This window comes from Terrapene carolina, unplaced genomic scaffold (assembly GCF_002925995.2).
Source record: "Terrapene carolina triunguis isolate 2854851 unplaced genomic scaffold, T_m_triunguis-2.0 Scaffold121, whole genome shotgun sequence".
NCBI classification, from domain to species: Eukaryota; Metazoa; Chordata; order Testudines; family Emydidae; genus Terrapene; species Terrapene triunguis.
Window position 1 is genome coordinate 1,635,045 of NW_020664472.1, and position 25,576 is coordinate 1,660,620.

Here is a 25,576-nt window from a genome sequence, read left to right on the forward strand (position 1 = left end):
CTCAGTATATGCACCAAAGGCTCTAGTCAACTACAAATAAAATCAGTGGAAAAACTTTTATTGACTTCAGTGAGAATTAGATTTGGCCCTAAAGGAGGTTTTCTTTGCCATCCTTGTGGTATCCCTGACCAAGCAGCACTACTCTTAGCACCACCTGTACTACTGGCAATGCCTTCCTTTACTCTTTTTCCTTTACTGCTTGCCTCTGCAGCTTGTAATATACATGTCCTCTAGAAATACTGGTACTTATTTATTGTGCTGAATCAGAGGATTCAAAAAAGACATGGAAATGACCATGCTGCTAAACCAAGAATGAGATGCCTCTACAATATTGACTTTTATAATAGAAATGGAAGGAGAATTATGAGGTTGAGGAATATTTACCCCTGCTTATGGACCTCTTCCTCCAAGCATGCCTGGATAACACAAAAGGAATCCCCTGTTTTTTTCTACCCTTTGCCTCCTTCTTTTCTTACTTTGCTACTTCTCTGTCCTTATTTGTCCTTTCCAAGTATGTTAGTTTGAATTCTTTTTTTTTTTTTAAATTAAAAATGTCAAGATGAATTTGAAGACAGTACAGGAGTACAGGTGCAAAAATCAAAATAACTCTAGGAGGAAAACAAATTCTGAAAAAAAAGAAAGAAACCTTTTGCTCCAGGAGAATTATGGTGGTTAACTTTGTATCTTAATAAATAATGTATCTCTTTTGTGAATGTGTTTGTTTTCCAGATGTTAAAGAAAGAAAGAAAGAAAATAAATGGAAATGAAGTTGATTAATTATAGGCAACCAATGAAGGACTCTAACATTTGTAGTAGTAATAGGGTTTACTTTGGGTAGGCTGCAGCCAGTAGAAGGTGTCCAGATCTCTTACCATTGAACAGATATGTCATTCCTTCCATTGAGGGCAGTAGTTCACATAGACAATGTGCAGACAAATAGACACAAATTTACAGCCTGTTCCTCCAAGTGCTCAGATCATGTAACTCCCATTGAAGTCCATGGGAGTTATGTGTATGGGGAGCATGCAGGAGGAAGGCCCATAATGTGTGATCATATGTAGACAGAGATATTTATCATGAATGTCTTGCGTAGAGAGTTTACAATTCATTGTAAATAAGAGAAAAGCAGATGTAATAGAGTTTGGAGCATGCTCTGCTGATCCCGCTAATCTCTTTCAGTAGATACAGAGCTAAATTCTCCTCTGATTTACTCATCCTGTAACCCCCAATGGTGTTTACTGCATATTCTTGATTTCTCCTTATCAACACTCTGAGATTCTGCCTTGTTTTCATTTTCTGGTGGATTGAATTATGTAGAGAATCTAATTGTCACTTGTGAATGTGGAACTGAAGCCCTCATGGAAAATAAAGGGGGGGAGGAGGCTATGAAAATGGCTCTCTCTTTTTCAATGGAAAATGTGAACAAGTCATGAAGAAACAAGTCACAAAGAAACAACAACAAAAATGCTTTTTTCAAACATTTAGGGCTAGATTATATTCAAATCATACAACTTTTAGTAGAGAGTGAGGCATCATTGTGCCACTACAAGAGCATAACATCAACAAATTACAACTCCTGGATCATATATAATGACATGTCAGCTCTACTGACTCCTAGTGCATTGAGGGGAGAAGCAAGATTTTCCCTTCTTCTTCATAGAATCAAAGAAGATTAGGGTCAAAGAGACCTCAGGAGGTCATCTAGTCCAACCCCCTGCTCAAAGAAGGACTATCCCCAACTAATGACAGGTTTCAGAGTAGCAGCCGTGTTAGTCTGTGTCTGTAAAAATGAACAGGAGTACTTGTGGCACCTTAGAGACTAACAAATTTATTAGAGCATAAGCTTTCGTGGGCTACAACCCACTTCTTCGGATGCATATAGAGTGAAACATATATTGAGGAGATATATGTACACACATACAGAGAGCATGAACAGGTGGGAGTTGTCTTACCAACTCTGAGAGGCCAATTAAGTAAGAGAAAAAAACTTTTGAAGTGATAATCAAGATAGCTCAATACAGACAGTTTGATAAGAAGTGTGAGAATACTTACAAGGGGAGATAGATTCAATGTTTGTAATGGCTCAGCCATTCCTAGTCCTTATTCAATCCTGAGTTGATTGTGTCTAGTTTGCATATCAATTCCAGCTCAGCAGTCTCTCGTTGGAGTCTGTTTTTGAAGTTTTTCTGTTGTAAGATAGCCACCCGCAGGTCTGTCATTGAATGGCCAGACAGGTTAAAGTGTTCTCCCACTGTTTTTGAGTATTATGATTCCTGATGTCAGATTTGTGTCCATTAATTCTTTTGCGTAGAGACTGTCTGGTTTGGCCAATGTACATGGCAGAGGGGCATTGCTGGCACATGATGGCATATATCACATTGGTAGATGTGCTGTCCTCGCTTACAGACAACCCCCCAACCTAAAGCAAATACTCACCAGCAACCACACATCACTGAACAAAAACACTGACCCAGGAACCTATCCTTGTAACAAAGCCCGATGCCAACTCTGTCCACATATCTATTCAAGTGACATCATCATAGGGCCTAATCACATCAGCCATACCATCAGGGGCTCGTTCACCTGCACATCTACCAATGTGATATATGCCATCATGTGCCAGCAATGCCCCTCTGCCATGTACATTGGCCAAACCGGACAGTCTCTACGCAAAAGAATTAATGGACACAAATCTGACATCAGGAATCATAATACTCAAAAACCAGTGGGAGAACACTTTAACCTGTCTAGCCATTCAATGACAGAGCTGCGGGTGGCTATCTTACAACAGAAAAACTTCAAAAACAGACTCCAACGAGAGACTGCTGAGCTGGAATTGATATGCAAACTAGACACAGTCAAGTCAGGATTGAATAAGGACTGGGAATGGCTGAGCCATTACAAACATTGAATCTATCTCCCCTTGTAAGTATTCTCACACTTCTTATCAAACTGTCTGTACTGAGCTATCTTGATTATCACTTCAAAAGTTTTTTTCTCTTACTTAATTGGCCTCTCAGAGTTGGTAAGACAACTCCCACCTGTTCATGCTCTCTGTATGTGTGTATATATATCTCCTCAATATATGTTTCACTCTATATGCATCCGAAGAAGTGGGTTGTAGCCCACGAAAGCTTATGCTCTAATAAATTTGTTAGTCTCTAAGGTGCCACAAGTACTCCTGTTCGTTTATCCCCAACTAAATCATCCCAGCCAGGGCTTTGTCAAGCCGGGCCTTAAAAACCTCTAAGGATGGAGATTCCACCACCTCCCTAGGTAACCCATTCCAGTGCTTCACCACCCTCCGAGTGAAATAGTATTTCCTAATATCCAACCTAGACCTCCCCCACTGTAACTTGAGACCATTGCTTCTTGTTCTGTCATCTGCCACCACTGAGAACAGCGGAGCTCCATCCTCTTTGGAACCCCACTTCAGGTAGTTGAAGGCTGCTATCAAATCCCCCCTCACTCTTCTCCAGACTAAATAACCCCAGTTCCCTCAGCCTCTCCTGGTAAGTCATGTGACCCAGCCCCCTGATCATTTTTGTTGCCCTCTGCTGGACTCTCTCCAATTTGTCCACATCCTTTCTGTAGAGGGGGGCCCAAAACTAGATGCAATACTCCAGATGTGGCTTCACCAGTGCCGAATAGAGGGGAATAATCACTTCCCTCAATCTGCTGGCAATGCTCTTACTAATGCAGCCCAATATGCCGTTAGCCTTCTTGGCAACAAGGGCACACTGCTGACTAATAGAGAGCTACTCATCCACTGTAATCCCCAGGTCCTTTTTTGTAGAACTGCTGCTTAGCCAGTGGGTCCCCAGCCTGTAGCAGTGCATGGGATTTTTCTGTCTTAAGTGCAGGACTCTGCAGTTGTCCTTGTTGAACCTCATCAGATTTCTTTTGGCCCAATCCTCCAATTTGTCTAGGTCACTCTGAACCCTATCCCTACCCTCCAGCATATCTACCTCTCTCCCCAGTTTAGTGTCATCTGCAAACTTGCTGAGGGTGCAATCCATCCCATCATCCATATCATTAATAAAGATGTTGAACAAAACCAACCCCAGGACCGACCGGCTGCCAACTAGACATCGATGTTGATCACTACCCGTTGAGCCCGACAATCTAGCCAGCTTTCTATACACTTTATAGTTCATTCATCCAATCCATACTTTTTTTACTTGCTGGCAAGAATACTGTGGGAGACTGTATCAAAAGCTTTCCTACCCATTTGCTCCAGATTTGTGTGTTTGGGGAGAGAAGGAGGAGGGGCAGGGGTGAGAGTGAACATACAGTGCACCTTATTTTTTTGTGCCCAAACTGAAGCTTCAAGTGGCCATACATGGGCATGAGAGGAGTTATAAATTTCCCTTCTGACCGTGTCTGAGCATGTCATCTTGAGTCAAAATCTAACCCATAGAGCTAGTCCAAAATTACCCATCTCAACTATTTTTGACAGCAAATGGCCTTTTTTCTAAAGAAAAAAAGCAATTTCTTTTTAAAATGTTTCTTCCATAGAAAACCAAAAATTACACATTTCTGGAAATTTTTATTTCCCGTTTTCTTTCCCTTTTTGACAGCAGAAAAGACGGGGATGGGTGCAAAATCCCAAAGACCAAAAAAGCCTTCAGTTTTTGTTTTTTTGAGAGGAGATTTTTTTTCCACATGTTTTTTTAATGAAAACTAATCAGGGAATTAAAAATCGAAAAATTCCTGAAAACAGTCTTTTTTTTTTTTTTACCAGCTCTATCCTTAGTAAATATTTTACTTTTATTTTCCATCAGTTTTGTCAGTGATGAGAAATATTTTGCCTAGTTAGTGTAGTGAAAAGTGAACTAGGAAAACAAGTTGAGATAAAATAAAGATGAACCATAGCCCTCATCCACAACTAAAGCAGAAGCCTAACCAAATATGTCTTGACATTTGGAAAAAGTTCAGTCAACATTTTTAAAAAATATATATTTTGTATCCTTTTTTACTTTTGAGAATAGAACAGAAATATATAAATATTACCAAATATAGCAAGCATATGGTTTAAAGTAGAGCTGGTCCAAACTTGAAATTTACATCCAATGGGAAATTTTGATTTAGTAGAAACTGCATTTTCCACAGAAAAAAATATGTAGCTGGAAAATTCCTAAACAGCTCCACTATTACCAATGCAACAATATACAGGCAATAATCGGAATACAATGAGGAAGCCTGTTTGCATAAGAATTTGAGCCTGACTTCTCAACAAAAGCTGTTTGTCTAGGTCTCTCATCTTTAGATTGCTTTACTATAGGTAGCCTTCTAACTAGAGCTGGGCAAAATATCATGGTTTTCTTTTATTATTATTATTTTCAATAGTTTTTAATGGGAAAAAAAGTTTATATTTTTCAAACAGAACAATGTTTGAAGAAAATTTTCCAAACAAACTCTCCAACTGGTCAGAACACAAAAAATTATCTCTTCCTCCATTTTTAATGACAAATAAATAAAATAAATGTTGTCAACACAAAATGTCTAAATCAGCTATACTTCTTGCTTTCTGAGGCTCATCCATGAAGCCCTGTGCATGCTATTAAAAAAAAAAGCAGTGTAGAAGTAATATTATCACTCAGTATTTTGTGCTAAGTAATTTAACATGATCATTTTTTGAAATCACATCAATGTAGTTTAACTAATATTACCACCTCGGGCATTTGATTTTGTTTTTTGTGGGGCTTGCAGACTTTCATATTCTAGTGCTAAAGCAGAGATGTCACATTTTTCTTCAAATTAATTGTATCTGTGGTAGTGCCTGGTTTATGAACTCATCACTGGCTATCAAGTTCAATGGACTGGATTCTTTCCAGCAGCTGGTTTTTATTTGTTTTGTTTTGTTTGTTTGTCTTGTGCTTCTTTAAGTAGTTGAGCATAGCTTTCTGCTGTTCTGAGAGTTTCTCAAGCATATAGGAAATAATGTTCAGTGATTTGAAACCTGCTGCTTCAGCTGATAAATTGTCCTCCTCTTGCAGCTTAGTCAGGATATTTACTTAGCCTGGAAAGAGTTGCCTATGGTTGCCACAGATTTTTTTTTCATGTCATCACAAACATATTTCCAATGTTCCTGTTTATGCAGGAAGTTACCAATGAGCAACGTAAGCAGTTTGCTAAGTATAACATCTTTTACAATGCTAACTATGGCATATTTTACAAAACACATTGTATGCTACTACTGTGGTCCTAATTTTTTTAGAAGAATAATCATGGCTATGAAGCTGTAATTAAACCATAAACCATTTCACCAGAAAAGTACACATCATGCTACATATATTCATGTTTCTGTGGGTCTTACGGTTAACTGAGGGAGCATCTTGCTGATGACTTCCAACACATATTTACAGGAGTAATCTGAGCTTCTCTTCTTATACTGCTGCTATGACTTTGCATTGTAATAGTTATTCACCATAATTGGCCCTTGAATACATGATTTCATGTAACAGTAGACTGCCTTGCTTAAGAAACAGGTCTAGGCATTATTGGGATATCATCATATGGAATCAATATCTCTAAAGCTTTTAATGAATCAAAAGAAACTGGAAGGTTCTGCTTGGACAATGTAAACTTCTGTAGGTTTTATAGTAGAGTGGACAAGAATGTGAAATGAAAGAGGATAAAATTAATCTTTGTGCTATAGCTCTGGTATTTTGTTGACTTTCTTTTACCTTTCTGAAACTTCCCACTTTCAAGTCTATCATAATAAATTCAGAGAAATTATATCTATGTCAGACAACAATTGACAGATCAGTACTTCAGAAAAACTCTTAGGGTTTAATTTTCAATGTATTTCACATGAGAAAAAGAAGGATCATTTTTATTATTGGCCTTATTTCCAATGCAATGGACTGAAAATGTACCAATTTCAGTCCTACTAAGGAAATAATTATGCCCTATTTGTGGGAATGTAGGAATTGCTATATCAGATCAGACCACTAGTCTATTCTATCTGATGCCCTACCTTCAAGAGTTGACAATAGCTAATGCTCCAGAGGAAAGCAGTGTCGACTCTTCAAATCACCTAGCCATTTGAGATGGGTAGAGAATTTCTTCCTGAACCCTAGCAGGCAACAAGCTTATGTTCTGAAGCATGAGATTTAATTATTCTTTTCTTAGTATACGTTGCTATAGATATTGCTAATGTGAATAGGACTGGATGACTCAAAGGAGTAGTAATATGATACAAAGTACTTAATCTCTAGCTCACTGATTCATATCCAATTCAGGTTGACAGGCTGGTCCATAGTGACTAAAATTGTTAGTGTCTGAAAGACATTTGGTGGTCTTTGGGAAATGAATTGTTGGTCTCAGTCCAATTCCCTATAGACAATCTAACAATCACCATTACTGGCATTAATTGGCTACCCTGCTGTCAGTCTCAGCAGAGACCAAAATTTAAATGGGAATCGAAACTGAACTATTCCCAGCCCTATATGTCATCCTTCCATATAAGGGCCAAGGCACTTTGCTGAAGCATTCACTAGAACCTTTTGTATAGGATATAGGTTTTCAAGTCTCAAGGACTCCCATATAAAGAAGCACTACAGTGTCCTCCAGCTGTGGTCAAAACCACTATATCTTACATTAGTAATACAGGGGTACTTCAGTGTGTATAAGACTGTGGTATTCTTATAAGGTCCCTGAAACGCAACACCTTTCACTAGCACATGGTGTTATGTTATTTGGTTGGTTGGTTTTGAAACAGTCATAAATTATCTAGCTCCTTTTCAAACCTGGTTATATACTTAAGGCCAGAATCTCCTGTATAATCTTTGCACTTTGTGATGTTCAGAAGTTTGGCCATAATTGGGTAGTGGAGAATTTCCCTTGTGGAGAGGAACTCTCTGGTGGTCTAAACCTGTTGGCGCAGTTCCTGTGCTAGACATCTACTGTAACGCCACTGTAAGGAGAATGGCAGGACAGGAAGAGGATCCTGGTAGAATGTGTCTACTACAACAAACCTCCACTGGTATATGGTCCTTCCTGTGATTAACTGGTGCTGGAACCAGGCCAGCACAGCAAGTCGCCCCTTTCCCTGAGCCAAGTGGAGCCCAGATACAGGAGGTAATTGAGGCCTCTGACTCTATCTTTGTGGGGGGTTGTGTTAATCACAGTTAACTCAAGCGATTAACAAAAAACAAATGAACTAGATTTTAAAAAAAATAGTTGTGATTAATCACAGTTTTAATCACACTGTTAAACCATAATAGAATAGAAATTTAATTTTATAAACATTTTGGATGTTTTTCTATATTTTCCAATATATTGATTTCAATTACAACACAGAATATAAAGTGTACAGTGTTCACATTATATTATTATTTTTATTATAAATATTTGCACTGTAAAAAAACCCCAAAAAATAGTATTTTTCAATTCACCTCATACAAGTACAATAGTGCAATCTGTTTATCGTGAAAGTGCAACTTACAAATGTAGAACTTTTTTGATACATAGCTGCACTAAAAAACAAAATAATGTAAAACTTTAGAGTCGACAAGTCCACTCAGTCATAATTCTTGTTCAGCCTATCGCTAAGACAAACAAGTTCGTTTACATTTATGGGAGATAATGCTGCCTGCTTTTTAGTTACAATGTCACTTGAAACTGAGAACAGGTGATCACATGGCACTGTTGTAGCCAGCATTGCAAGGTATTTTCATGCAAGATATGCTAACCATTTGTATGCCCCTTCATACTTCTACTTGTACATTCTAAAGTGTGAATGCTCCCAGAGCGACTCATGAATCACACAGAGAAAGGCATCAGCCAAATCCCTCCAGCTCCCAGCCTTGTACATCAGGAATATACCATCTTGCACTGCTCAAGACCCTTTCTTGAGCAATGCAAGTTTATTAATTGGTTCACCACTTCATCAATGGAAAGTGGATATACACCAGCCTTTCTAAACCTGAGCAGATTTACCAAGCTTTTCAGGCAAACTCATAGAATCATAGAATATTAGGGTTGGAAGAGACCTCAGGAGGTTATCTAGTCCAATCCCCTGCTCAAAGCAGGACCAACACCAATTAAATCATTCCAGACAGGGCTTTGTCAAACCGGGCCTAAAAAACCTCTAAGGATGGAGATTCCACCACCTCCCTAGGTAACACATTCCAGTGCTTCACCACCCTCCGAGTGAAATAGTGTTTCTTAATATCCAACCTAGACCTCCTGCACTGCAACTTGAGACTATTGCTTCTTGTTCTGTCATCTGCCACCACTGAGAACAGCCGAGCTCCATCCTCTTTGGAATCCCCCTTCAGGTAGTTGAAGGCTGCTATGAAATCCCCCTCACTCTTCTCTTCTCCACACTAAATAACCCCAGCCTCTCCTTGTAAGTCATGTGCCCCAGCCCCCTAATCATTTTTGTTGCCCTCCACTGGACTCTCTCCAATTTGTCCACATCCTTTCTGTCGTGTGGGGACCAAAACTGGATGCAATACTCCAGGTGTGGCCTCACTAGTGCCGAATAGAGGGGAATAATCACTTCCCTCGATCTGCTGTCAATGCTCCTACTAATACAGCCCAATATGCCATTGGGCTTCTTGGCAATGAGGGCACACTGCTGACTCATATCCAGCTTCTTGTCCACTGTAATCCCCAGGTCCTTTTCTGCAGAACTGCTGCTTAGCTAGTCAGTGCCCAGCCTGTAGCGAGGCATGAGATTCTTCCTTCCTGTGTGCAGGACTCTGCACTTGTCCTTGTTGAACCTCATCAGATTTCTTTTGGTGCAATCCTCCAATTTGTCTAGGTCACTCTGGACCCTATTCTTACCCTCCAACATATCTACCTCTCTCCCCAGTTTAGTGTCATCTGCGAATTTGCTGAAGGTGCAATTCATCCCATCATCCAGATCATTAATAAAGATGTTGAACAAAACCAGCCCCAGGACTGACACCTGGGGCAAGCCGCTTGATACCGGCTGCCAACTAGACATTGAGCCATTGATCACTACCCATTGAGCCCACAATCCAGCCAGCTTTCTATCCACCTTATAATCCATCATCCATTCATCCAATCCATACTTTTTTAACTCACTGGTAAAGATAAACAAGTTTATTGATTACAAAAGATAGATTTTATGTGATTATAAGTGATAGGCAAAAAGCCAGAGATAGTTACCAAATAACCCAAAATAAGTGCACAATCTAAATCCTAAACCTGTAAGACACTAGGCATTTAGTATTTAGATCAAGCAGTTTTCTCACTCCAGTGGATGTTACAGTTCGTAATACACAGGTTTCATTCTTGAAACCTGGGCCAGTCTCTAGTGTTGGACTCTTCAATCTTCTGAGCATTCTTGTTGCTTGCAGCTTAAGTGGGGGGAGGAGAAAAGGACCGCATGGGGCCACTGTGTTCTTTTTTATACTCTTAGTCCATGTGCTTGGAGAACACAAGTCCAGGCATGTCTGGCTTTGCTGAGTCCAAGGTGAAGAAATACCCCCGGTGTGTCTCCTGTGAGTGAGTCATTGAATTGCAACTACTCTGCTGGACAGTGGCTGGTGATGTCTGTTCACCACCCCGGCATTGGTTAATTCCTTTGTTGTTGTCTCTGGAGAGCTGGTATGTGGGTGCTTCCCAAACCCACAGTGTTTTTTAGTGAAAACCATACAACACAATTCTTATAATTTTATATGCATTAATGATATACATATTTAGATGGAACAATGGGTTTCAGCTGATCATAATCTTTCCTCTGATACCTCACATGGCAAGCTTTATATGCAATATCACAATTATATATAGATGAGGAATGTGTGGGTTACAGGGCGCTCCCCCGAGGTATAGAGTGCCACAGAAGTATTGTACAGTAGTTAGTTAAGGTACTAACCTAGGATTCTGGAGACCCAAGTTCAGTTCCATGTTCTATCAAAGACTTCCTGTGTGACATTAGGACAGATCCTCAAAGATATTTAGGCTTCTAAGTCCCATTGAAATTAATTGTAGTTAGGAGCCTAAATACTTTTGAGGATCTGGGCCTATGTTCCTCATCTGTAAAATGGGCACTTCTCTACCTCATAGGGGTGTTATGAGGATAAATACATTAAACACTGTGAGATGCTCAGATACTATGGTGATGAGGTCATGTAAGTACCTAAGAGTTTTATTAACTAATTATAAAACAGAGAGTAGTATTGGGTATAAGCTTGTTGGGACCAAGGACCTGTCTTATTCTACTTATCCTATGGCACAGAATACATAATAATCGTATAATATGGTGATATTGTACTTGTAGCCACTTGAAACAGACAAATATTGCATCCTGTTATATCTTTCATTGAGATATCAGAAAGTCTAAAAATCTATTAACATTAAGGTAACATCAGACCAGCAATGTATGCTTGTTTTCTTTATTTTGATTTTAAAAGATGGCTATAAAAGACTCTAGGAACCCTTAAAACATAACTGGTACTGGAAAAAAAATAAAGTAAAAACCCCACAGCATTAAAATTATTCAATTGGGAATTCTGGAAGTCAGCCTCCTACAAAAAAGCTCCTTTCCACCCCTTCATTATTGTTGAAAGCATACCTTCTGCCCTCTCCAAACTTCCCAGTCACACATGTGTCTTTTGCAACATACTTGGAAAATCACCAAAATCAGGCAATTTTGGACCAAAGTTGGAGCAAGTTCAAGCATCCCAAAGCTCTCACTCAGAACACCATAGTGATGGTGTCTCCCCACAAAATATGTCATTTAGAACAAGATATTTAAGCAAACCAAAAGACCTTCGAGCTCTCTTTTCTATGACTAATGTTTACTTCTGTTTAACAGGTGATTTGTATATTGGAGGAGTGGCGAAAGAAATGTATAAATCCTTACCAAAACTAGTGCATGCAAAGGAGGGATTTCAAGGTTGCCTTGCATCAGTTGACTTAAATGGACGTCTGCCTGATTTGATCTCGGATGCCCTGTTTTGCAACGGACAAATAGAAAGAGGATGTGAAGGTACTGAACATCATAGTAGTTTCATCATAAGTATTTCCAATATAAAGCAGATATTCTTATATCTCGTTGTGCAAGTGTTAGACCCATCCTGCTGAGTCCTGTTTATTTGTACTCTTTATATGATGAGTTTATATTTTACCTGTGTGATTAGCATTGTGCCTCGGTTGGAGTGTACACTATTAATGAGGGTAAATGCCCCCGAGGGAGAAATGTATACCTACTCAACAAAGCACAAACTAACCCGAGAACATTAATTTACCTCTGGAATAGAATCTGTAGATTCTGCTCTTCTTTAGTGACAAGCTGGTTTTCAAGTCTTTTGTTTGTTTGTGGCATATTTTATTTAATCATGGTAACAGTAACAATTAGCTTCTATATAGTACTTAGACATTAACTAATATATAAGCAGTCTCCCCATGTCTGCTCTGTATTATGCTACCTGCTTAGATTATGATTTTTTTGGTTGTAAATCTTCCTATCCATTGAAATTAATACTGTGTTCTGTCTCACATGCTGTATGGCTTTACTGCTCCAGTGGAATAGTGTGAAATGCAAGTTAGGACCGAATTAGGCCCCAAAAGATTTGTTTGAATATGAAAACAAGGACTTTGCCCTGGATGATTACAGTTTTGGTTATGAGTGCAGATGGGCTCCAGCTATAAAATGTGGATCTTGATTTCAGAGTCTATAGTACTAGTGTGTTCATGTTTAAGGGTTTGGTTTGGATCTATCTCTAATTCCTCCAGTAGCCTCATTCCATATAGTTTTCACTTTAAGATATTAGTTTAAATCAATTCTATGTCCCTACATACACTTCATTCACATCATTCTGAATTTAGCAACTGTCTTCCAGTACATTACTTTCACTAAAGTACCATTCTGCTTTGAAAAGCAACTACAAAAATGGCATCGTGGTGTTCCGTGTTAATATTCTCTCAATGAATTTCAGATCAAGAAAATGTTTTTTTTTTTCATTAATTGCTTAAGCTTAATTCATTCTTTCTCTCTCTGGCTGAGAGAGTCTCTCATTATTTACCCACACTGACATAGCTTCAACATTGGGCCAGAGAGAGAGAGAGAACAAGCATGAGAATGACTCTGTATCAAGGTGGTTAGAGCACTCCCCTGGGAGATCCAGGATCTAATTCCCCTGCTCTGATGACCTTTTAAAATTATTGATACAAAGTGGAACAGCTTCAACAGGAGAGAATGAGAGAGTCCCCCTTTCCACATCAGATTATCCCTTAGCCCAGCTGTTGGGGCACTCACCTGAGAGATGGCAGAACTCAGTTCAAATCCCTTTTCCCACTCAGATGGGTCTACCGGGTGAGTATCCTATCCACTAGCCTCAAAGTTATCAGGGAGGTTCTTCTTCTGGCTGCTTGCTAAAATAGTATACGTGCCTAGCACTCAGAGAGGGTTTGCAGCTGAGACTCCCCAGTAGAGGGAAACACCTGCTTGCAGCCTGGACTTAAGTACCTATCTCTGAGAGATGGGTGAGGCTTAGCATACACCCCACAGTTTGGCATCTCCCATTAGCTCTCTTAGGTGAGGAGCTTCCTAGCATGCTGGCTTTTGGGAATCCCATTTGAAGGCGACTATCTTTCCCTGTTTGTTGTATAGAGAGCAGGAGCTCTACACTCAGGCTTTGTGAATCCCAGTGATTTTCTAGATGCTTAAAAGTTCTTGTGAATTGAGCCCCTGTTCACCCACCAAGCTGATGTGGAAAGCCCCCTTCCAGGTCCTTTCCCCTAGTCCTTGGCCTCCTACTTACTCCCCTCAGTTTTCTCCCTGTGATGCTTGCTGGTCTTTTATCTGAGGACCAGGTTACCTGCAGGCTGTTATCAGATGCCTGGTCTCAAACCCATCCCCTGAGAAGCAGCTTAATTAGTCATGGGTGGGGCTGAGCCCACCTCCCTTAAAGGGCCATCCTATGCTGTGTCCTCGTGGAGAATTCCCATAGGAATCAGCAGGAAGTCAGTTTTACCTTCAGCAATGATTTTGGTTAATGGGCTTGATCCAAAGCTCATTAAAGTCAATGGGAGTCTCTTCATAGATTACAAAGGGCTTTAGATCCAGACAAAAGCAAGCTAGTAAGATTGGGCCATTAATAGCATCATGAGTAGTTTAAAATCAGGAGACTCCTTATAATGTTGAGAGAGTTGGCAACAGTGTTAGTATGTGTGTGATGGATGCAGTAAAGACAATGATAAGCACCACAGAAAAGCCCATGAATAAAATACATATTAATTTTAATTTAATATGTACTAGAAATAATGCAGCATGCCAAAAATATATTTGAAAGGAATAAAAATAAGAAAAAGAATGTAAGAAAATAAAATCCTTAAATATGATTTTGCTAGAGTCACCATATAGACAACTAAACACTCATTGATTATCTTGGTTACCATCTGTTTCATTCCTTCACAGAGACAAGGTGGGGGAGGTAATATGTTTTATTGGACAAACTTCTGTTGGTGATAGAGACAAGCTTTTGAGCCACACAGGTCTTCTATAGGTCTGAGAAAGGAAAGAAGAGCTGTGTGTGTCTCAAAAGCTTGTCTCTATCACCAACAGAAGATGGTCCAATAAAACATATTACCTCCCCCACCTTGGGACTGACATGCCTACCATTCCTTCACACTCATTCTTAAACTAAAATAACCCTAAGTACCTGTTTATGTACTTAGACTGTATAAAAGAGATGAACCCTCAGTAAAGAAGTCTTCAGAATAATGAAAACACCACTGATTATTTAACCTAGTTTATTGTCATATAAAATGAGAGATAATCAGACAGCAGTAGCCTATGTTTACTTACCTGCGCATAAGTATTTAATAGCGAGCTCTTATCCATACCTAGATAATAAAATATAGTCCAGTCTAAACATGTAGTGTCAATAGCATTTGTAATAGGGCTGTCAACTAACTGCAGTTAACTCAATTGATTAACTCAAAACAAATTAACTCAATTTAAAAAATTGATTGTGATTAATAATAGTGTTAATCGCACTGTTAAACAATAATAGACTACCAAATGAAATTTATTATAAATATTTTGGTTGTTTTCTACATTTTCAAATTTATTGATTTCAATTACAACACAGAATACAAAGTGCTCACTTTATATTATTATTTTTAATATGAATATTTGGACTGTAAAAAAGATAAACAAAAGAAATAGTAATTTTCAATTAACCTTATATAAGTACTGTACCACAGTCTCTTTATCATGAAAGTGCAACTTACAAATTTAAATTTTTTTGTTACATAACTGCACTCAAAAACAAAACTGTAAAACTTTAGCACCTACAAGTCCACTCAGTCCTACTTCTTATTAAGCCAATCACTAAGACAAACATGCATTATCTCCTGTAAATGCTGCCTGATTCTTATTTACCATGTCACCTGAAAGGGAGAACAGGCATTTGCATGGTGCTTTTGTAGCTCATTTTGCAATGTATTTTCCTGCCAGATACGCTAAGCAATTGCGTGCCCCTTCATGCTTCGGCCACCGTTCTAGAGGATGTGCTTCCATGCTGAAGATGCTTGTTTAAAAAATAAAGTGTTAATTAAATTTGTGACTGAATTCCTGGGAGAACTGTATGTCTCCAGCTCTGTGGTTTTACTCACATTCTGCCATATATTTTGTGTTATGGCAGTCTCGGATGATTACCCAGCACATATTGTTCAATTTAAGAACACTTTCACTGCAGATTTGACAAAACGTAAAGAAGGTACCAATGTGAGATTTCTAAAGATAGCTACAGCACTGAGCACAAGGTTTAAGAATCTGAAGTGCCTTCCAAAATCTGAGAGGGATGAGGTGTGGAATATGCTGTCAGAAGTCTTAAAAGAACAAGACTCCGATTCGGAAATTACAGAACCCAAACCACCAAAAAAGAAAATCAACCTTCTGTTGGTGGCATCTGACTCAGATGATGAAAATGGACATGTGTCGGTCCGCACTGCTTTGGATCGTTGTCGAACAGAACTGTCATCAGCATGGAAGCATGTCCTCTGAAATAATGGCCAACGCATGAAGGGACATGGGAACGTATAGTATATCTGTCACGTAAATACCTTGCAACACCAGCTAAAAAAGTGCCATGTGATTGCCTGTTCTCAGTTTCAGGTGACATTGTAAATGAGAAGCAGGCAGCATTATCTCCCGAAAATGTAAACAAACTTGTTTGTCTTAGAGATTGGCTGAACAAGAAGTAGGACTGAATGAACCTGTTTTATTTTGAGTGCAGTTTTATTAAAAAAAAATTTACACTTTAAGTTGCATTTTCATGATAAAGAGATTGCACTACAACACTTATATGAGGGAATTGAAAAATACTATTTCTTTTGTTTATAATAATATAAAGTGAGCTCTGTACACTTTGTATTCTGTGTTGTAAATAAAATCAATATATTTGAAAATGTAGAAAGCATATACAAATATTTAAATCAATGGTATTCTATTATTGTTTAATAGTACAATTAAAACTGTGATTAATTGTGATTTTTTTAATCTCACAATTAATCATGATTATTTTTTTTATCTCACATTTAATAATTTTTAATTTTTTAAATCATTTGACAGCTTTAATTTTTAGATGATCTGTTTTCCTTTTGAGGAAGAATGGCTGCTCGTGTTTGATCAGTCAGCTTCTTAAAGTTCTGCCCTATGTGAGAAGACTGCAATATTGCCAAGCCTAGGCATTCAAAGATCATGAGATTGGCTTAAAAATGATAATATTTGTACTTGCCTTCTGGTTTCTGAGCTATATTTTCTCCATTAATCATAAGAGATAGGAACTTACTTTAAGATGATCATATAATCAATTGACTCTATGAGTTGGGACTTTAAGAAAAATGCCAAATATCATGAGACTTTTGACCAAATTGTGAGCATTGGAATTGTACATGCTCACTTAGGTCCCCATCCTACAATTGATAGCATGTGATAGACTCCTATGTCTGTTCAGAGACCCAGTTGCGCTATCAACTGCAGGATCAGGGCTTCTATTTATTAGGCTATTGTCCTGAAAACACTTATATGTATATGCTTAACTTTACTATCATGAGAAATCCTATTGATTTCAGTGGAATTACTTATGTGTTTAATGTAACACATGTGCATAAGTGTTTGCAGGATCATGGCCTGGTTTGTGATACTTTTTGCAGGTAGGCAGGTGGGACAAGGCAAGATTTTAATGATCACAGGAATTCACGGTTGCCGCCAAAACAAATGCCTGAACTCCATGTAGTTTTGGTTCTTGAATAAAAGTTAAACTTTGTGGGTACCTCTTTGTTGACAAATCTTCAATGACAAGAAACTACAAAGCTAGAACTATAAAAACATTGCTAAATAGACCTGTGAATAATTAACCGAAAGCTAGGTCATAACAGTCACTTTTATGGTTTCGTCATTAAGGCCGGATCTTGCTCAATTGAATTCAATAATTTTTCCATAGACTTCAAGTTGAAGTGGGATCAGGGCCTCCCATTGAAAAGTTTAATATTTTCCTCAGCACACATGGTGATGGACATTGGTGACATAAGGTAACTTTTGAGTTACCTTTCTGATGTATCACAAGACATCAAGACATACCACTAGGTAGTATGAAGCTTTTGTGTTGAATGTGTAACTCCCAAACCAATCCATGTCCTTACTTTACAGATATAAAATTAATTACCCATGCAAAGAAATAAATCCAATCAATTTTTAAAAAGTCCACAACAAAGATGAAACAAAATTATATTTATACCACAAGTACTCAAAGCTGCATATGATAGCATCTTACTAAGTAGCTTAGATAAATAAAAATAGATCTATAATATGCACATAAAATTATGAACCCAATGGTAATATTTATTAACAATTTCTAGCTTCAGTTAAACATACTTTATTCTGTCAGGAAGTATGATTTTTTTAAAAATATTATTTACACTTAAAACCAGTCATATAGTTGTAACCAATCTGTGTTTCTTAGCAAATTCTGTTGGAGAAATATTTACACATAATATGCAAGAGCTGCAAAGCGAAAAACACTCAGAATGATATGAGCAATAGTAAAAACTCATTAAGGCAATTGTTCCTTAAGTTGCAAAAAGTATTTCCTTCTACATCCATGCATTTTAGCATTCACTTTATTTTATTTTTTTTGCCTCGGTGTCTGTGTTTTTCTACTTTAATTCCGCATGACTTTTTTCTAATTTTAATTTGATGATGAGATCTAACATTGCATAACTAAAGTGTAAATAAATGCATGAATATATAGCATTTAAACACCTACAGATATTTTCACTTCATTTTTGTAAGGTGTCCAAGTAGCAGATTCTGGTTAAAAAAAAAATGTGTGTGACTTGTCAACCATCATAATACCCAAATGTATACAAAGAATGATGCAATGCCCAAATGTTTAAAGAAAAACTTTTGAACTCAAGATTGCTAAGAAAGTGGAATGGCTGCCCTATAGGTCCCTTCTTCTCTGAATGCAGATCACCAGCTGATGCATTAAATTTCAGATTTTAGTATACAGGCTAAATATATCAGAGCTAATTAATACTTTTGGCTAAACTGTGATTGATAGTATATTCTATTGCTAGACCTAGTCTTGTGACGATCTTTTGGGTCCCAATTCAGCAAGGTACTTAAGCACTTGACTAACTTGAAGCATGTGACTGGTCACATTGATGTGCTTTAAACTGGGCACATGATTAAGTATCTCACAGATTTTGGGCCTTGTTAAATACCCCCAAATGAGTGATGCTTATAAGATTAGATAAGAAAATTCCACATTAGGAGCTTTCTTTGGGATTTAATTTAAAAATTTAAAGTTTTAAGTGGATGTCTCTGTCTCCAAAATTACTGAAAAGGGTTTTATAAGGATTAGGACCATATTATTTCCTTCATTAGTGTATGTCAATGGGAGATCTGTGTATGTTGATCCAAGTCAATATATGGTTCATGATGTATATTTCTATCTTAATTCTCCCAGTCACACAGAAAGGTCTAAAAGAGAGGAAAATGGGAAGGGATAATGTGCTAATGACAGTAGAAGTCACTGTATCTGAACATGACAAATGACTAGTCAGGATGCAGCCATGCATTCACTTTGCTAATGCATTCACATCTATCCAAGAAGAAGAAAAAAAAACCTTTTAATTTTCCTTCATTACATGTCATCAGCTCAATTAACCATTATATTTGCAGTAAAATACTGGCAAATTACTGCTTTCTCATTTTGGCTTGCCTAGAGATTTATGGCTATTAGCATTAATTTGTTTGTGTTATATGGCATTTCTTTCTCTCTTTAACAGCAGCATGCACTTTACTCTGAATGTTTTTCTGTGTTTGCTGCCATTTCAATATTGCTTACTAACATTTAATATATTTTGCTTTTTTTTTTTAATTTTGCTGACAAAGTTGCATTGATGAAAGCTGATTTGCAAGGTAGATAGCCCTGTGTGTATTAAAAAAGACTGAAACCCAGAATGCACAGCTGGATTTCTACAATAAATGCTCTGTACATTTCCTGCAATAAAGTGTGTTGTTTTGTTTCAGATTTTCCCTTTTTACCCCTAAACATGATACAAGAACCTTCATTTTACAGCATATTTTGCATAAAGGCTTTCAGTCTTGAATATGTTTGTATAGTGATTGCTTTAGTGCTTTGATCATACCTTTTAAAAAGTTCTTTTATTTTTCAGTGGTCTAGTTATGAATCTCTAGAAATAGAATAGCTTTGTTTTTCATGTGTGTCACATTTGGGCATGCCAGCTCATTAGTACTCTGATTTATTTATTTATTTTCTGTTTTAAAAAGAACCTGCATGGGATCATTAAAGCATGTGAATCAATACTTGCCAACATTCCTTCCTGCAAACCCACCCCCCAACTCCTCTTTATTTTAGGCTCAGCTCCTTTTTAAAGTACTTTCTGGGATTTCAGGTACATTACAATGTAGCTTCATTTCCTAGTGTGTTTTTAATTTTCTGATCTTGTTTCATGTAGCTTTATTTCCCATTTTCCATGGTACCTGGTTTTGCTGGTTGGAACACATGTTCAGGAAAAAGAATAAATAAATTAATTTTATGGAAAAAAATGTTTAGCCTGTTAATGATGTGATGTGAAATTAACCATAGCTTGCTACAGTGTTAACATCTCTACTTCCCTTGGATTAACTCTTGCGTCTGTTTGTTTTCTTTATATTTATGAATTCTGTTCTGTCATTCTTGGAGCCAAAACAAAAGATTTGTAATGTTATATGCCTCCACGTAACACAGAAATATTTAAATAAATTCTACTTTAGATCCCTTTGCTCATTAGATTTAAGATGTTGGCAACTACCATGTGATCCAAAGACAAACATGTTACTTTGAAATACAAAATTCTAGTTGCTTCTGTATGTTCTCATCAGGCCCCAGCACCACATGCCAAGAGGATTCGTGTGCAAACCAAGGAGTGTGCTTGCAGCAGTGGGATGGATTCAGCTGTGACTGCAGTATGACCTCCTTTAGTGGACCATTGTGCAATGACCGTAAGTATATTAGAGAATGCTCATCTAAAAACCTTACAGCCCTAGGGCAGTATTTAAAGCAAGTGTCTGAAATTTGTATTATTTTAATATTATATAGTTAATTGAACTGGCAAAACTTTGAGAAAATCTATGATGCTTGTAGGAAGAACGTGATGAAGCATTACAGTATAAATGGGGGACAACAATACTACATCGAACATTGTGAAAGAATTTGGGTTTTTTATACTTGATTGCATATCTAATGCATTGATGGTTACCTATTTGAAATGAGCCTTTCATAAACATTACAAATAGTTTTTTCTGATTAAAAAAAACCTTTCACATTTTATTATCTTAAGCTATATTGTAATTTTGTAACTTTATCTCATGAGAGCTGTAATTACTATGAAACAGTTGACAAGGCTCATTATCTTTCTTTGTAGATTTCTTTAGGTGACACATTAAGCTCTGTCAAATAAAAAGCACTCCAAGTGTTTTAGGTTTTTTTTTTTTTAATTTCATCTGAATAATCACAAATATCCTATACCAACCATCTGGTTCTCAAGTACAAATGGAAGTTGTGATAAATATGGGACCTGCTTCACTAGTGTGCTGCTCTGGTTTTACGCCAGTCTAGACCCCTTGATTTCACTGGAGTTAGCTTGGTGTGAAATTGCAATAATGCAGCAATGAATAAGGCCTATTTGGTTATAGAAACTGTCAAGATTTCTTACTGAGGATTAAACTTTACCCCATTTGAGATGTCTGATTATTGGAAACCTTTGCATATTTACAAGAAGGGCATTTCAGTCAGACTTGGCATCTTGATTTTCACTTGTTGTGTACATGTATTTGAATGAGAGTGTGGTTTCCATATCCTGCCAAATATGGTAGAAAGGTAGTTAATATAGATATCTAGTCACGCATTTTTTGGCTACTATATGCAATTTTGGCTGTCCAGTCTACAACAAAGTTCATTTCTTTATTGGACAAGTTCTAGACCAGCATAGTAACTGTGATTATCTCAAAAGAGTTAACAATGTTTGGTTCAAAGGGTAGGTCCCAAGCATTTATGAGATTAGAAATTAAAATATATGGAAAATTTATGGCAAAAGATTCTCATAAGATTCCCACTGTTGGGGTTTTTTGTTGTTATTTTTAACTGTTGCCCCAACTATACCCATTTTTTCATGATCTCCCATCACAAAAGTGGAAGAAAACCAGTTCTCGAGATCTGCACTTTCTGATAGAATGCAGAATGGGAGATTCAAAGTATTTAGGAGAGAGTCTACCTTTAGGCCTTCAGACACACAATTCCAAATTTCAGAGGCCTGCAGTGCAGGTAAAATGGGTGGGGTTCTTGTACTACTAAAGACAGTTTATTTTTATGCTAATTTGGATGCCATGTATACTTTCCTAGGTGTCTTATTGATATTGATATTGTCACAGATCTCAAAACACTGGGTAAAATTCAGTAGTGTTTAACTGAGCTGAGCTTACACTGATATCAAGAAAAAATTGGATCAGTTGTAGACAGCAGAATTGTCTTATACGATTTTAGTAATAACAGTTTTTTGTTGCTGAAGAATAAAGTGCACTTTAAAACATAATAAGTGCAGTCTTCAGCTGGTGTATTTTAGCATTGCTCTATTGAAGCCAACAGAACTACACTGATCTACAGGAACTGAGGATTTGCCCCAGTATTCTTACATAAGAAAATTTCTGTACTTGTTAGTTTGTAAATTTGGATTTGCCTGTTTCATATTTACAAACCTAAGTAAAACAGAAAGCTTAGTATATCAAAATGGTGCATGTAGCATATTAGAGTAACAAAAAGCTGGGTTATTTTAAGGTAGGTAGCTCTTTAAAAGTTATCAAAATAATGTGAAAAATAAAAAAATAAAGTATGTTATTCAATAAGTGTAGCATGTAAAAGCCTACTATTTTTCAGTGGATTAAGACAAAAACATTGTCTAGCTACTTTTCCTGACTTTTCTTGCAAGTCTTAGTTAATATATTTCTTGAAATTTGTACAAATGATGTTGCTCTTTTTAGGTTGATATTTTCAGTATGTTATAGAATCATAGAATCATAGAAGATTAGAGTTGATAGAGACCTCAGGAGGTCATCTAGTCCATCCCCCAGCTCAAAGCAGGACCAACCCCAACTAAATCATCCCAGACAGGGCTTTGTCAAGCCGGATTTAAAAACCTCTAAGGATGGAGATTCCACCACCTCCCTAGATAACCCATTTCAGTACTTCACCACCCTCCTAGTGAAATAGTGTTTCCTAATATCCAACCTAGACCTCCTCCACTGCAACTTGAGACCATTGCTCAACTAGTGTCAACTAATGTGACCTCAATTCATGAAAGTTTGACATCGTGTCATCTCTAGGCTTCATTTGCATACATCTTGCCTGGTCCTTAATTTCCTCAGCATAAAGTTCAGAGGAAATGGAAAATGGGAAAAAGTAGTACAGAAAAATACAGTTGTGATAGCTATGCAGAAATACCATATTTTTTATATATATATATGCATGTAAGAGATTTTTTATGAAGTAAAGTGCTATTTAGCATAAGTTAAGGATATCAAAATTCAGCTCAAAATAAGCAAAGCATGAAGCAGTCTCCTCCTCTGACAACCTGAGTATGTCCTATATGTATCTGTAAGTGGGGAGGAAAAGATTCTAGTGATCCCACCCAGGGAATGTACGGTACTTCCTGGAAGAGTTAAGCTAATATCCTCTGCTAAAACTGATTCATGCCAGCATGTCTCAGTTTACAGCATAGGGGACCATATTCAGGAATATCACTAGAATCTGTAAAAATGTTCAGTCCAGTAGAAACTCTTTAAGTGCATCCAATGTAACAGATATACGGCAGATGCGGACCATTAATGCCCATGATGGCACAAGGAGGGACACGCTACATGGTGCTGTTTCTTATTTACTGAAAGAGAAACAATGTAGGGATGTCTTGACGCAAGATGAGGAGGAGGTTATCACTACTTCTGCTATGATATGACACTTGGAGATGCAGGGCAGCAATGCTTTGTAGATGTGGTATGTTGGAAATGTTATATTGTTAAGTGCAAAGCAGGCCACTAGAAAATGTTCCCACAAAATAGGATTACATAGAATACTGTGCAAAAAGGACAGTTAATGACTATTCTTACAAATGGTTGGCATCCTGGCTCCTCTGAGAAAAAACATCACAAATATCCTAAGTATTAGTAACTGCAGGTTGTGGAGTGAAAACTGTCCTTCCAGGGCACTCAGCTTTTTCATAAGAGTAGGCTGAAAATGACTCTGGCAACAACAGCAAAAACTAAAAACCCAAATCAAATGCTCTGCTGTATTGTACAAGAGTCTTTCTATGAGTTTACATCTGTTTTCACCACCACAGTCCATAAGTGTAACTACATTAGTGAGCATAATGTCATATTTGTGGAAACAAACACCACTATTATGGCCTGGAAAATAGCAAAAATAATAGCATTGTCACATTACATTAATATTGAAGCACTGAGGTGCCAAATTACAGGGCAGCTTCAATGCTGTCTGTTACCATAAGGGAATAATACATCAAAGAGTTGTATCTGTGATAGTGTAGCTAACACTGTGTCAACACTACCATTAAAATCCCTATTTTCAATGGTTTAGGTTTTCACCATGCAATGTCTTCTGAATAGAAACTTGACATTCGCAGCCTGTATGAATAGAGAAACTTTGTTCCTGAAACATGAATGAATGAAGTTCAGATTTTCGTTAAGGATATGCAAAAAATCCTTCTGTCTTACTATGAATCTTCTCTAACAAAAGACTGGCTTTTAAAAATGAAAGAAACATATCTATGTTACAAGACTACTGTACACGTGATAATTTAATTTTTTGATATAGTATAAAATCAAAGTTACTGCTTAACAAATCAGGGTGTTGCCCATAGTTATGATCAGATATGCTTCTAGAGTGGCTTAGATACAAATCCATAAAACATCGCAGCTTGAATTCAAGGCAACTTGATGCAGTTTCAGGATTGGGCTATATGTAGAATTGTAGGCAGGGATGATAGCTCCACCTGTAAATACAGTTGCTGGACTCTTTCCACTATAAAACCTTGTTTTCAGTTGCTTATAACTTTGCCAAACTTTAACTGCTTGGCCTGAATTTGGTGAGCTTGGTAGCTACCTCAGACTGATTTTTTTATTTATGTATTTTAGCTAAAATAAAGCCATTTCCAAGAATAAGACTAAGGGAAAATATATTGTCTTGCCATGGTAAAAAATAATTTCTGGTGATCTTTTCTTTGAAAAGCTCTAGCTCTCCCATGATTTGGATCAGGCACTTAAAATATGGTGGGGTTGGCAGGTGACCGTTGCATCAGCGATGTGCCTTTTGTCATACCTGTGAAAGCCTGCTCCAATATGGTGAAGTTATAAGCCTTTCATACATCCTCAGTTCTGATTTCCTCAAACTTAGAGGCTAAATTTCCAAAGATTCTATATGCACTGGGGATGCCCCAACCTGGGGCTAAGCAGGACTTGCCCTGCAATTGTACCTCTGGCACCTCAGCTAAGAGCTATGCTCTTAATGACCCTTCCTCATCTCCCAATTCCCACCTAACACACATAGTGTGGAGGAGGACGCTGCCTGATTAAATGGAGAGGGGATATGAGCTGGACCTGCAGGGAAGGGAGGGGAGTAGAATGAGACAAGGAGACTGAGAGGATGGCAGAAACTGGGACAGGGAGTTGGGGTAGGGTGGCAGTCTGGGACTCGCTGGATGAGGAGACTGGGACTGCCAGTAGGGGGAGGCTGGGATGAGAGTCTGGCCGAGTGAGACTGGAACTTGCTGGGACTGGGATGAGAAGCCTGAGGAGGGGAGACTGAGATAGGGGAAGAGAATGGGACTGGGATGAGAAGCCAGGGATGGGGCATGTCATAACTATAAAGGGAAGGGTAACAGCTCTCCTGTGTACAGTACTATAAAATCCCTCCTGGCCAGAGACTCCAAAATCCTTTTACCTGTAAAGGGTTAAGAAGCTTTGGGATAATACACATGATTGGAATGTTGGTGTGGATGGATACAGCTT

The 25,576-nt window shown here is 37.7% G+C and overlaps 1 protein-coding gene across 21 annotated transcripts in view; it reads left to right on the forward strand.

The window, feature by feature from the left end:
• LOC112126064 (neurexin-1) overlaps positions 1–25,576 on the forward strand; it is a 1,188,344-nt gene that overhangs the window by 611,347 nt on the left and 551,421 nt on the right. For 19 of the 21 annotated variants that reach the window (XM_029911748.1, XM_024224457.2, XM_024224459.2 and 16 more), the window contains 2 exons: positions 11,798–11,971; positions 20,384–20,503. In XM_029911748.1, the coding sequence (XP_029767608.1) occupies positions 11,798–11,971; positions 20,384–20,503 (294 nt within the window). Of the gene's footprint in view, positions 1–11,797; positions 11,972–19,390; positions 19,418–20,383; positions 20,504–25,576 lie in introns of all 21 variants that reach the window. The other 2 variants (XM_026652579.1, XM_026652582.1) reach the window with 1 other exon arrangement.